The following is a 15005-nucleotide window of genomic DNA, read 5'->3' on the forward strand; positions in this document are numbered from 1 at the left end:
TTCGATTCCCGAACAATTAAAATATCTGTATGGCCAAAAAAGTTGCTCTTGGCTTGTATCACATTACTTAAGATTATTAAAAAGATCCCCTGCTCTCTTATTTGACCGATATAGCACACAACACAATATTCTTTCTATAAAAATGCACAATAATATTTGCTGATAAAAGTACTTTAGATTTTTTACAGGCACTCGGTATATAACTATGTGCATTTTTATGGAATATAAATAATGTAGTTTCTGTAGATCACTTAGAACCCGTAGTCGGGAATACTTCGGGGAAGGTAAGTTTAGATTATACTTTAGTTTAATACTTAGCAAATTAAGATGAGTTTCAGTAATGAGTATCACTACAAATTTTAAAAAGATAGCTAAAATATAAAAGTTTCATCATAGAAACAGAAAAGTTGATAAATAACCCACTAGGCGTCAGACCTAGGCCAGGACCTAGGAGATACATAACGCTAGGCATGTCTTATAAATCACAAGACTGACAATCTTCGGCCCCAACCAGAACCTCTTGCTTTCCATCACCAATATCGATATCCACTAGAAACCTGCTCAAACACCAAATCAATAGATTCCCATTGGGCAGTACAGTAGGGCAATCTCCAACCAGTGGTCTGACACGTATCTTACCGTGATGATTTTGTTCAAGAGTCGCGAGCAGTGGCCGATGGGGGGCGGCCGTAGCAGCCCTCCCCCCCTCCCTCCCGACCACCGAGCTCTGGTGAGTCACGCACACTAACACACACGTATTGTTATCGCGGTAATTAGCTCGCTCTTGAACAAAATTGTCACGGAAGACTAGAGTAATTAGGTGCTTAGGACTTATTAGTGTGAAGCTAATTAGGTAGGTTAATTAAGATCTAAGTTGAAGTAATGATATGTAGGTGTGTGTCGATGTTATTTAATTAACTGCATAACTATGATTTCTCTTAGCAAGCCTTGGTCACTAACTTAGTTTTACCATATGATTTTTTGCAGTTTTTTTCAAAAGAGACCATTTCAAAATTGTATAAACTTTTTTGGATAGTCAGTTACGGAATAAGTAAGTAAACTTGTTCTTGTCAGAGTCTTACCAGAACAGACAGTCATTTGTGATTGTACTGATTTCATTTTATAATTAAACATTTAAGAAGAGAATGAGGCGATTATTTAAGAGGGACAAAAATGCTTACAGTGTAAAAAATGTTGATACACCTACTATCAACCTTTCGCATCCATAGGTACGCTGAAGCCACGATTCAATTTAGGTCAACAAGTTGCAGTTTATTCCCAAACTAATCTAAACTGTCAAAGGTAAAACGAGAACAAAATGTCTTCTCGTCGGAGCGACGCAGCGACGGCCGCGCCAAAACAAAGCGACGTATAATTTTTAATCCCAACAACAAGAGATGTTCATTTTTCACTGCGGAAAGGCTTCTGGGAAACACAAAAATAAACTGACATACCAACCACGCGATTCTAAACCTTACACCCCTTACAGAAGAGTGGGGAGATGTGAATAAATATATTTGTGTATGGTATGAAAACAAGAATCCGTTGACAGCTTATGAGGAGGTTTTATTTGTTTCAGTGGAGACGTAAAGTACGTTTGTCTGTGTGCCGCTGTTTGTTTGTTATTTGAGAATCTCTACACTAATTTTATTTGGATGAAATATTATCTTGTGTGTGATATAGGGACCTTCGCTGCTCAGTGATTTATCTATCAGTTTTTTTTATTTATTGTTAGGTTTTATTTTCTTTAATATTTTTCATAAAAACTTAACCAAATTATCAATAAACTTTATCACACTATAGTTCGGCCATTCAGAGAATGCGTTCCTGACACGTCGCGATTGAACTGACGACGTAATAACATTCATTGATTATTGATATAATAATGTTGTTTTAATGCTCCTCAATTGTTAAAACGGTAAACAACCAGCAAAAATATTTTTATCGTAACTGCAACGCCATTGCAAAGTTACGTCGTCAGTTCAATCGCGACGTGTCAGGAACGCATTCTCTGAATGGCCGAACTATAGTACTTACATATTTTTTAAATATTTTAAAGTAAGATATTTATTTTAAAATGACTACGGCGATTCATCGTAGACACTTCGTAGCCCTCGTAGCACTGTGCTACGAGACGTCTACGAGATGTTAAAAAATCAAACAAGACACTAAATTCCCAGCCACAAGTGAGGTATCATGTAACACGAGCTCACAAGACGTGATCACAACATAAACACGTTCATTTCAATAATAAAGACGCCGCACAAAAACTGAAACGAGATCTACAGATATGAATTAATAAAGCCTAAGTTCTCCCCTAAAGCCTGCGTCGGCGAGGGGGGGCTCCCTGTGGTGGGCGGCGGGGTGGGCGGGCCGCGCGCCGCCCGGGCCGGGGGAGGGGGCGGCAAGATGGCGGCCGTATTGTCTAAGCCTTGATTAACGTTGATTTAAGGGTTGGCAGCGGGCTTACATATTAATTATGTACTTAAGTGTAGTCGGCCGGTGTTTTTGTACCTGACTGTATTTACGCGCGCTAGGTAGTTGTAATGAGGGCGTTTTGTGACCACTGCACTCCGCTATTGTTGGCGTTCATGATAAATATAGCTGCCGAGTATTTATGGTACAAGTAAATAAACGGTAATTAATTTACATAAGGATAACCGGGATAACCATAATTTTATTCTATAATATTTTCATATACTTACTTCTATTTATGTAAGAGAGCACACAACACGTCTGTTTTTAGAAAGTAATAGCTTTGAGCAATTACCAATTAATGTTTACCTAAGTAATTATAATTTAGGAAAAATCTATTTCAAATGCTGCAACAGTCGTCGTTTCAAATTCACTTTCAACTGGAACAAAACCTTTTGAGTATTAAGTTTAGCTAAAACTTCAACAACAAATTGACTTGCAGTCACAGTCATTATAAAATATCATACTTCGAGTAATTAAAACTCACACAATTTGCAACGAACGTTAGCAATGCATCAAATCTGTTGCAATCTGCAGTCGCATCACGCATCATCGGCAAATGGATAGTAATGCACGCGAGAGCACGTTACTGAATTATCTGCCTATTAAGCACTCGCTTTGTGCGACCGCTTTCATCTCCACGACGACACTAAACCATTATCTAAAGTGAAAAGTATGGCTGCCACACAAAAGGACACGCCGCTTCTGCCACAGAACTTTATACTCTATACCTCGCCAACACTACAGTAAATCATATAAGTGCGCAAATGTGTCTGTCGCCGCTGCCGGCTGTGAAGTGACGATTCTGAGTGGCTTGCCTTTGATTTGGATGCTCTTTACTTTTCAATGATAAGTCACATTTAAGTAATATTCTCTAGAAGCTATTGTTTACACTCGGAAGTTACCGCCAAGAGTTTTATTGGCCTCTCACAGAGAGCTAAGCTACAATTGATAAAAGCCACTTAGATTCTGCTTTTTAAAGTTATGAAGATGGTAATGGCATCCATATTAAAAAGAATAGTATTCCTGTTATTTGAAATATGTTGAACAGAGTGCATACAAAGTAAGAGCTTGTGAAAGCTGTCGAGATCTTCTTGAAGGCCAATTTAGAATCGCTATCACGACCAGAGAGATTCTTAGTAGAAAAGGGATTCTTACTTGTTATCAAGGTAAAACTGAACAAAAGTGTAGATAGAATTAAACTTAACTTTAGAAAACTATAGAAAATGTAGCTACCTAATTTAATTCACTGAATAAATGTCATATAACATAACTGTAACCCGGTTAAAATGCTGTGCATTGATTCAACGAAATGAAAAGTAATAAACAGTTATCTGTCAATAAAAGTCACAATACCATTCGATCACATACCCATACTTCAATTAAATAAAGACTGAGCTGAACGGAATACTCGAAACTAAGAAAACTATTTATTTAGGATACTTAGGTGACGAGCGATTTTGTAAAATGGCAGAAATCATGTTAAAGCTGGAAGTAGAAATACAAGTGCTGAAATGCATTAAATACGGTATATGAGTAGGTAAATATCTTAACTTCTGGTTCTTTATCTAACTACTTAAGGTAAACGCGGGTGAAGTCGTCATGCCCCAATAGTCGTCAATTAATCTAAAAACTTTTATTTATTATTTCTACTGAACTTAAAATGGGCCGGTTTATATGTCAACATATTGTTGATAATATATTGCACAATTGAAATGACTATACGGGGTTTTAACAGTCATGGCGTCTAAGATATGTTATTCGAAACGTGTGTGCCCTAACAAAAAAGTTTTTTCGTGGAGTTCAGCTGTCAAAAGTGAAACTCAGCACGTGGTTTTGTCTTTTGATTTACATAACTCCAGTGGGGTCTGTGGTATGTTTCTTTGTTTAATTAGATAGTTAAGTTTATTTGCTATGGATTTAATATGCAATTTGGAATACTTTTAACATAGAAGATATATTTTTTTAATGTGACTTGTATTGGTACTTTAAAACTCCCATTTGACCCAAAACCCGTCAATTTTAGAATTATTTTGACGACTACTGGAACATGCTCAAAAGTTGCACCTAAAGTCGTCACAATGAGGATATTTTGTGTTTTACAGTACAAAATGCGAATAAATAGCTAATATCGGGACTTTTACAAAATTGTTAAGTCTCTAGAACAAATATATTTAAGGTTTAGACTACATGTGTTGATAAAACTGCGTTTCTTTTAAGCTTTTTCTTAGGGGTAAATTTTACTCTGCTGGTTCTAGATGCACGTACACAGTCATGTTATTCGATTCAATTAATATGTTTCTTAATGGCTAAATCCCCTGTTTTCTATGAGTATGCACTTTCTACAAGTGTTTTTTTTAGGTAAATATTGGCCGCTGTAGGCCTCCGCCATTCGATTAAGGACAAGAAATAGGTACATATCTACCGCTTTGGGTACAACTTCCACTAGCCTTTGTTTCTACTACTGAAATACAAGATTTCAATTTGTGGCAAGCAAAAATTGACTGTTCTTACACTATGTTTGAATGTAAAATGTTTGAAAGAACTGCATGTCGTCACGCGTATTGTACCGCGTCTCCCTAACGTGCCTTAATAGCGCCGGTATAAAAATTATGTCATTCAACTAGTCTTTACGCAAAAAATATTAAAATCAGTTTTAAAACTAAGATGACATAGCTTCCATCGCTGTCACTTCTTTGCTTGTCGTATTCGATATCGATGGATAAAGAGTAATCTTAAGTAAGATTTTTTATTTAAAATTGTATGTACCTAGTGATTGCATGGTCGTAATTTTAATAGCAGATCATGACTGAAAGACACTAGAAGCAAGAGGGCCTTTTATAAGTCATAGAAGCAGTAAATCAAGGGGCCACAACATCAGATGCAGCAAGAAAATTTAAAACGCCCTTTTGAGACAACTTTAATGAAATAGTGACACAAAACCGACGATTATCCCTGTATATATAAAATAAAGTCGTGTTAGTTACTCCACTTATAACTCAAGAACGGCTGAACCGATTTAGCTGAAAATTGGCAAGGAGCCAGGAGGTAGTTTAGAGCCAGGAGGAAGGACATAGGATTGTTTTTGTCACCATCTGGCTACGGGAAGCAGTTATCTCGGGACGCGGGTGAAACCGCGGGCGGAAAGCTATAGTAAACTATAGAAATGAACCCAAGGACAATTCCCGGTTCTGTGCTAAACTATTGCTAACTATGGAGGAAAACTACTTGGGCTATTGCGTTGGGATGTTAGTGGATTAGGATATAGAAAACTATAGGAACTATGGCACCTGCCGATGACAATGTATAAAATAATTGTTAAAAGGCAAGTGGAGGCTCGCCAGCTCACTTACTAGGCCCCCGGGAATCAGTCACTGAATAGCAACAAGAGGGCAATACATGAGCGGCTGAAGGGTGAGGATACCTCGGCGGACTTTAAACGCAGATCACGCGCTCCCTGTGTGTCCAGCATCACCGGCCCAATCGTCACTTACCACGAGGCACCTACCCTCCGAGCCAGGCTACTAACCCTGCTCTAGCGACTCCACTCTGGACGGCCAATGAAGGCAAGCCAGAGGCGGGAGACCTATCCCCCGTCATGCATCACTCCGGCCAGCAGGAGTGAAGCAGGACAGGGACAGTATACTCTCTCTGGAGTACTCGGTATATATAGCCCCGCGGGGTCGCTACTCCCCGTCATCCGAGTCAGATGCCCTGCGGGGCTTATTAGATATTATTATTATTGGGTTTGAACGCTTAGTTGTAATCAGAATTTTGTTTCATACCTTTAAAACAATTTTTTTTGAACTGTCTATAGAGATTTTTTCAAATCGTACTTAGCATGCGCTAAGCAATTCATAAGTTTTGATGAATGACAACCTTACCTACATATTTATGAATGTTAGTAATTATTTCGCGGAAAGCTATATAAATGTTTTTTTTGAGGCTTTTATTTTTTGTGAAAACTAATTATTTTATTTTACAATTTTAATAGTAACAATTTTACTCGTGCTACATATGCACATGACTGCATGGTTATATGATTGATTACGAAATATATTTTATAGACTGATTTTGTGATTCCAAGCGTCTGATAGATAGGAATATAAATTAAAATGCAACTATGTATCTGTTTTATTGAATACCGTACCTTACCATGCCATAATGTAATGTTTCAAAGGTATAAGTATGCTTAACAAATTCAAGCACAAAAAAAATGTACATAACTTGAACTTTATGTTCAAGAGCAGAGAGTTTACATTCGCATTAAAAGTTGACGAGTACTGGGAATATTTGACGAGTATCCGTACAAATCAGACGACTATTGGTACAAATCGCCCTTTTTTTACTTTTGCCTTAATAAAATAAAATAAAAAATAAAATAAAACTACATAAACCCATGAAAATGATTAAAAAAACATTAGTTACTTAGAATAACGAATAAACACTCTATCACGTCATGCAAAAATTTTCATTTTCTATTGAATATTTAACACACAGTAGCGCTTCAAAGTCGGCGATTTCCGAAATCCGACGAGTATTGGTACGTTTACCTTATCTATTTAGAATCTATATAAAACCCTTAGAAAAGTTATAACATTATTTATTTAACACTAACTTAAAAAAATAGCTATATGTTTATTAGGTAATCAACAAAAAAGTGTGTCTGAATTGCATCTTAGGCATAGGCATAGGACTTCAAAAATAAAAAAGGAACGGTATCATACAAATTATGAACGGGTTGAACATCCCTATAGGATTTGGAGCCGAACTTGGCTTTTTTCATTCAACAGTTCAGCTACTTGCAAGCTTCTTGAGCGCGTATTCATCAAGATGGCGCCTGCAACCATCCCATTCATTACTGCCTCACTTCGCGCTACTTTTTGTTACAAACCGTGTGATAACTCCACGCATTCTTAATTAATCTCCATTGTACAAACTCGTACATGTAGCAAGTACCAGTGTGTTCTAAATCAAGTGGATTTACAGCGCGCCGCTGCTAATGGACAAAGTTGTGTTAATGGCACACAAATCACATAGTATTGGAGCCCCGGGAGCTTCGCCCCGCTATCGGGCCGCGCTAATGTTCACTTAACGTTGTTACTGCTTGATTGATTAAGGTACAATGCGCTGTGAGCTGTCCACGTAGTTCTTTTATGTGAACAATGAATTAGTTACCTAGTTAGACTAATCTGTGGTATGCGTCTAACTCAAATAACAGAAAATGGCAGATATAACACTATATTTCCTTGTGCACCTATTTCTCTGATTTATAAGCAACTATCCGTTTCTCCTGGGGAACATCTTTCCGTAGCCTGATCAAAAAAACCGTGAAGAATTTTTAAATCGGACAATATTTACAAGTGTTACACTCAACACCTCTACGTAGTTTTATAGAACAATTATATGCAACTTAGATTGATGAACTTTTTTAACTTGAAAATGAATTGGAAAAAATCGGATTAAAAAAGCATTGTGTTGGTTTTCAATTTGTCTATGTGATAAGAATTGATAAGAAGAATCGTTTCATCGATAATAGCTATTGGTCTATTTACTGCTGTACCACATATGTCATGTATTAATTTTCTATTTATTTGATTTCGAGTTCCGAATGATATGGATATGTCTTTATGTTTCCTTAGATTATTTAGTCTTCCACGCCTATCTATCTTGTTAAAAGCATAGATACGTGCATCTAAATACATTCGATGCTTAACACGCTGTTGAATACATAAAACATGTAAATATTAAGAAAACTATGGAAAATATTTGAAGGAACAAGAAATGGACTAAAGATTTATTAAAAGTTTTTCCTCTTAACGGCAAAGAAAAAATAATAATAAAGTTTTCTTGAATACTAATAGGGAAATCGTATTTCCTGTCTAGGCATCTTGCCGAGACGTCGTTCCAAATAAACTTATTTTTTTGCTAGAGGTAAAGCAAAACCGATACTTTTACACAATAAACATAGTGCTTTGTGGGTTTTTTTTCAATTTCGGTTAGTGCGATTTTATGAATAAACTTGTTTCTAGTTCAACTGCATCTTCTAGTCTGATAAAGCTAAACTACTAACTCGTTATTATTCTTTTTACATTCTTGAATTAAAATCTAGCCAGCTCTTGCAAATATCTGAAATAATACTATGCTGAGTATAAATTCTGATTATAGGTTATATCAAAGAATGTTATGTCCATGACCATCATATTGGTAGGTACATAGGTTTTGTTTTTTTGCGACTTGTAGGAACATACCGTGCTTATATTGGGTACTGTGACTAAAAAAAAAACTCGTCAAAAGCCGTGATAAAAGAAAAGTCTCCTATATTCCAACTTAATTTATACTTGTTACTTGGTCAAACTGTTAAAAGGGTTTCTTCGATGTCTTCGCATGGATTCATACTTCATCCCCAGTCACCCGAGCAGCGATTTATAGAGCATCGTCCTCATAATTCCTCATAATGTAATATTTGCCACGTCGAGGTATTTTAAACAACAAGGCTGCATCGTGCTAGAATGTACTGCACGCAGTACATCAGACACGACGTAAATAACCGACATGATTAGATATGCGCCGCCGCGCTGCTGCGCTCGTAAAAATACTACCGCACTGATATTAAACCAGGGCTGCTCTTAATACTGCTTAGGACGAGAGTTCAGGATATTTTTCTGTTTTATTTTCAGTCAGCGAGAATTTATCAGAAGAAGAAAAAGAAAATTATGTTCTGAAGATACAGGTTGATTTTTGATCACATGGAACAGTCGTTAATAAAGCATCTTGAAAGTTATAACTTGTACTATATGCGATTGGATAGTAATACACTTGGTTACTTTTATTTGCATGCTGCGTGTAACATAGACTTTCTACGCGAATTGTTTCGCTAATTCAATTCATCATTAAAAAAAGAAATTGACATCGATAGTGATGTAGGGTCAATTTAACTCATTTCACAGATTATCATAACATATGAATGGGACAAAAGCTTTCTCAATCCCAAAAAATATAGATCACACATTCATAAATATGACTGAACACAACCTCGGAATATTTGAAGCAGTAAATAATGAAATAAATCGCGTGTCGTCAGTGGAGGTGCCGTCACGCGCGGCACATTCGTAACGTCTGTGCGCGTATTAGCAATTCCTCAGGGCGCGCCATCCATCACCGCGCGCATATCATTCATTAACATTTCACGTCGTACTGACGCGACGGTGGATGCTGTGCTGTGGTGAGGGTCACGACAATGTTGCCCTCAGTACAGTCGAGGGTTGCAGTCGTAAAAGTTACTTCTTATGCGACGCTGCGGTGTAAGGCGATTATCACACTGCCCCGCATGATGCAGCGTAGTGCGTGGATGCGTTTTTTTCCGTTGTATGGAAATATCTCCGTTTGTATGGAAAACACGCATAGTCCAACACACTGAAAATGCATCCACGCGCGTTCATGCGGATCACGCACATACATGCGGAGAAACACGCACCCCCGCGCGTAGGTGCGGGGCGAGACGCAAGGTATGACACACTGAATCCCGCAATGCCGCGCGTGATTTTGAATGGGCGTGACGTGTATATTTGAAAATGGAACTCGCTGTGCGTGAATTTACAAAACGCACCTACGCGCGTGAGTGCGTGAAAAACCCGCACGATGATGCAGATCTGCACTCCCGCAGGAACGCGCGTAGGTGCGTCGACACGCAAGATGCAGCGTGATGCGGGGCAGTGTGAAGAGCACCTACGTGGAGTCTGAAGGTGTATGGATGAATAAGTTTTACATAATGTCTAGCTTAGGGTTCTTTATTATGCTGTTTCATATTCCTTAATGCTGACAAGCAATACCAAACAACTAATATGAAACAAGAACAACAACCGTTTGATTTTCTGTATCGAGGTTTAGGACAATAAAGACAAAATTCCGCATTGATAAGCTGTAGGTAAGATATTTAACTCTGTCTAGATAGGTTAGAAGTGTTCGAGAGACGATGTGAATATTATTAGATTCTTGGAAAGGCTAACAAACTCAGGATAGCAAATTATAACACTCAAAAATCCTTTGTTTTGTAAAACAGGGATCTATTCCGGAATGTACAATGATATCATAATTTTAAGTGAGGGGAACGATTTTAGTTTATAATCATACGAATTTCATGTAGTTTCATGATAATTTATACATGTTTTCACTCTCATGCAGAGCTGTCGATTACTTTTATTTTAATCACAAGCTACCGTAGTTTTATTGACCACATCATAACATTACCTCTGTTCTCACACATGTGTACAGCAAAGCAATTCACTTGAAAAAGATTTTCAAATATTTTCTGTGGTCACTATCGGAAAAGTTAAGATCTTCATGTAATCTGATATTAAGTCGTTTTATTTGAGGACGGAGCAATCAAAGCCCCTCAGTATAATAAAAATTGTTGACAATATGACAACGTTTTAATCTATACTAATCTATACTAATATTATAAAGCTAAAGAGTTTGTTTGTTTGTTTGTTTGTTTGAACGCGCTAATCTCAGGAACTACTGGTCCGATTTGAAAATTTCTTTCAGTGTTAGATAGCTCATTTATCGAGAAAGGCTATAGGCTACTTTTTATCCCGGTACGGGTAGTTCCCACGGGATGCGAGTGAAACCGCTGGCAGAAGCTAGTTCTATATAAAACAGTTTGATCTCAAGAGCAATCCCAAGTCAAAGTCCCAAGAACAGTGCACCTTTCTTCCACACAATATCACTAGCAGATCTGTTACCTACAGTCCACATGACAACACTAGCTCTGCCCCCAGGCATGCACCGCAAGTCGATCGAGGCGGCGCGGCACCTCAAGGAGTCGGGGTCGGAGCGCGAGGGCTCCGAGGCGGAGCCCGAGAGACCCACCTCCGCCTCCTCGCACCACCATGATAACCATGATGCTCAGGTGAGGATACACTCTTTATTATTTCATGTTGGTGGTTTCGCCCAGTTCTTGAAGGAAATACTTCTACCACAGAGTTAAAGTATATGTTATTCTGATTGATACCTACCTTGGTAATACTGTCGATTTTTTTCCATACGCTTTCGCGTGAAAGAGTAACAAAAATCCATAGATACCTACATACCTCGAAGCTAGCGGTATAAACTACAGATTTGTAGGATTTGAAGCTAAAACAAATTCCGACTATGAAGTTTTCCATCTGTGTGGGGTTACGGTATAAGGTCGCTGGGAATTTTGTTGTTGACGATAGCTCCAGCATTATACTTAGATAGAGATTACATTTTAACATTGTTGAGTTTGTTAAATATGTACGTCTTATTTCTGTTTTTTTTAGACGTGGTAGTATCAAAATATGGTTTCTTAAAGTCATCCTCCATATGGTGAAGATTATCCCAATTTTATTTGGGATTTTCTTGAATTGTGATGTTTAAAAACCGCAAATTGACACTTTAATTTTAATATATAGCCAATGTCACGTTAGCCTATCTCACATTTTAAGGATTTCGAGTTTTGTAAGCTAAAAAAATATATGAAACAGCGACAGAGTGTCCGATATGAAGGTGCTCCAGATCCAAACACTAACCTTGTCTTCCCCCCGCAGGCACAGAGCTCGCCAGCCAGCTCGACGACAGCATCATCGTCAGCGAAGGGGCGCGCGTCGCCCGAGCCGGGCCGCGAGCTGTACGAGGACGCCGAGGCCTTCCGCAACAACAGCATCGCGTGTCTGCGGGCCAAGGCGCAGGAGCACCAGGCCAGGATACTCAACCATAACATGCTGCTGCAGGTAAACCACAGTTTATATTAACTCGGATATACCTAGGAGCTGTGGGAGCGGTTCTAGCTAATGTTGTTTATGTGATAATATCAAGCGAAAGACTACAATATATTATATCGAAATATCATTACGGAATCGTATCTTTTACTTACCGATTGTATACAAGGCCTATTTAATCCGTGCAGTTCTGATAATTGCAATACAATATTTAAACTTTTACCCATTTTTTTTCTGCCCAAAAGAGTTTCTGTTTGTTAATTCCTTTCTATCGGACTCTGAAAAATTTCAATTTCAATGCCAAGGAAAGAGACTCTCGTTGGGTACAATATCGAGAGTCTATTTCATCTACGTTTTTGATTTTCTTTCACGGTTAACAGATTCCATCGCTTATAAATCTCAACAGCCACTTTAATTAAACCGCATACTGATGAAGTCACTTTACCTGTGTCGTAGCTGCAATACTTACGAGCAGGCTGTGGGTTGCAGGTGCGGGTCCCTCGCGCCGGCAGCGCGGAGGAGGAGGGTCCCGCCGACATCGACGTGGGCACCGAGGCGCCGCCGCCCGCGCACCACCAGCTCGCCCATCTATACTGACCACCACCCAGCGAGGAACACCTCTAAACACCCGCGAACCTCGAAACATCAGTGCTGCGTTACTGTATTCCCTAGACTACAGTGAAAGATTGTGTGTGTACATTGAGTGCCAGTTGCTCTGTGGTAGGGAAGTGCGTGAGTCACGCGTGTAATTATGTACATTAGTAGCCCCGTCTCGTGCAATACCTAGTTAAGTATTTATCTGTGTAGACCGAATGCAATGTATAAAGTTCCCCAGCTTAGATTTAATGTGTCATGCGAGTTGGTGAACTGGTACGAAATAATTGGGATCAGCCAGCTACAATGTCTTAAGACGTCGAATGTCATTATCACACTTAATAATGATACTTAATTGAAAATTTACGTGATTCCTCAGTTCACCAACTCGTATGCCTTCAATAATATTGTATGATGACTCCTTAATATTACTTAGATATATTTGTGCGTAGTGTAAGTTTGTCGGAGGCAAGGAAAAGACTATGTAAATCAACTAGCTATAACTAAACGTGTCTAAGTTCAAACTGTCGTTACTTTATATTGGCTATGGTATCTGTTAGTACAATTCGATATAACTTATATGTTTATTTATTTCTTTCAACAGAGATATGTGTTGCTTTCCTGGATTTATTCAATATCGTTTATCTAAAAAAAAACTTTTTGTAAATAATTATGAAAATTCGAATTTCCTGCATCCTCCTTTGATTTCCCAATTGTGTATTTACTACATAACTGTGTGACTTACCTTTTCCGTGAATACCAGTGACAAAATATCTCTAGGTGTGAAGCACACATCTCTGTAAGTAGTAATGTGTACAACGAAAGTGAACCCCGGTGTCAGCTAAGGCGGCCAACCGTCCCGCATTCTGCGGGACCGTCCCGCAATGCTTGACGAAATCCCGTTTTGAAATTATTAGTAAAATAGTCCCGCAAAACGTTGTATGCGTCCCGCATGTCCCGCATCCCTATTTTTCTACACACAGATTACCTATAATATAATCTCGTTCTCTTTATTTCTACTGTAACACAAGTTAATTAATAACTTACCATGGGGCTAACCGACCGTGTGTGAAAATGTGTCCAGACATTATTATTATATGTATGTCTCTTCCAGACCTCGGGTCTATAGAGTCCCGGATTTTTGGGAGGCGAACGTGGGGCCGAAGCCAACACGCTGAAGCCCTTTTGAGACAACTTTAATGAAATGGTGACACAAAACCGACGATTATCCCTGTATACACTATAGAAATGTACCCAAGGACAATCCCCGGTTCTGTGCTAAACTATTGCTAACTATGGATGAAAACTACTTGGGCTATTGTGATGGGATGCTAATGGACTAGGAATGGGGAAACTACGGGAACTATGGCACCTGCCGATGACAATGTATTAAATACATGTTAAAATGGCAGGTGGAGACTCGCCAACTCACTTACTGGGCCCCCGGGAATCAGTCACTGAAAAGCAACAAGTGGGCAACAGGGACATGAGCGGCTGAGAAGGGTGAGGATACCTCGGCGGACTTTAAACGCAGATCACGCGCTCCCTGTGGGTCCAGCATCACCAGCCCACTCGCCACTTACCACGAGGCACCTACCCTCCGAGCAGGACTAACCTTGCTCTAGCGACTCCACTCTGACCGGCCGATGAAGGCAAGCCAAGAGGCGGGAGACCTATCCCCCGTCATGCTTCACTCCGGCAGGCCGGAGATGGGGGACAGTATACTCTCCCTGGAGCACTCGGATATATAGCCCCGCGGGGTCGCTACTCCCCGTCATCCGCCTCAGATGCCCTGCAGGGCTTATTATTATTATTTATTACTGAACTCGTGAGGCCTAATGATTTTGAAAATAAGACATTAGTGCACGCTGTGACACGATATTGATAGGTTAAATTATAGCTTTTTGCTTACGGTTTTTATTTTATCAGTTCCGTCCGATCATTTTTCAATGCCCCCCCCCCCCCCTTTTCACGAAAGGTTAAGTCCCGCATTCAGTTTTCGGAAAGTTGGCCGCCTTAGTGTCAGCACTAGTTCTGTCGTGTCGATGGCATGGCACATGTCACTTCATATTGTATTTATATTGGCTCTAAATGTGTACAGCGAGTTCTAATACTTGGGAAACCATCCACCACTAATCTATCTAAGTATACCTAAGTGACTTACGGGTTAAAGGGGACTAAGGGGTTTAAAATTTG

General features: G+C 39.1%; 1 protein-coding gene across 1 annotated transcript in view; it reads left to right on the top strand.

Moving 5' to 3' along the window:
- Positions 1-13635, top strand: part of LOC124636566 (visual system homeobox 2-like) — a 79757-nt gene extending 66122 nt beyond the window's left edge. The window contains exons 7-9 of the mRNA XM_047172702.1: positions 11256-11386; positions 12045-12227; positions 12672-13635. Of these exons, the coding sequence (XP_047028658.1) occupies positions 11256-11386; positions 12045-12227; positions 12672-12812 (455 nt within the window). The 3' untranslated portion in view covers positions 12813-13635. The remainder of the gene's footprint in view (positions 1-11255; positions 11387-12044; positions 12228-12671) is intronic.
- Positions 13636-15005: the final 1370 nt, after the last annotated feature.

The sequence above is a fragment of the Helicoverpa zea genome, chromosome 14 (assembly GCF_022581195.2).
Source record: "Helicoverpa zea isolate HzStark_Cry1AcR chromosome 14, ilHelZeax1.1, whole genome shotgun sequence".
NCBI classification, from domain to species: domain Eukaryota; kingdom Metazoa; phylum Arthropoda; class Insecta; order Lepidoptera; family Noctuidae; genus Helicoverpa; species Helicoverpa zea.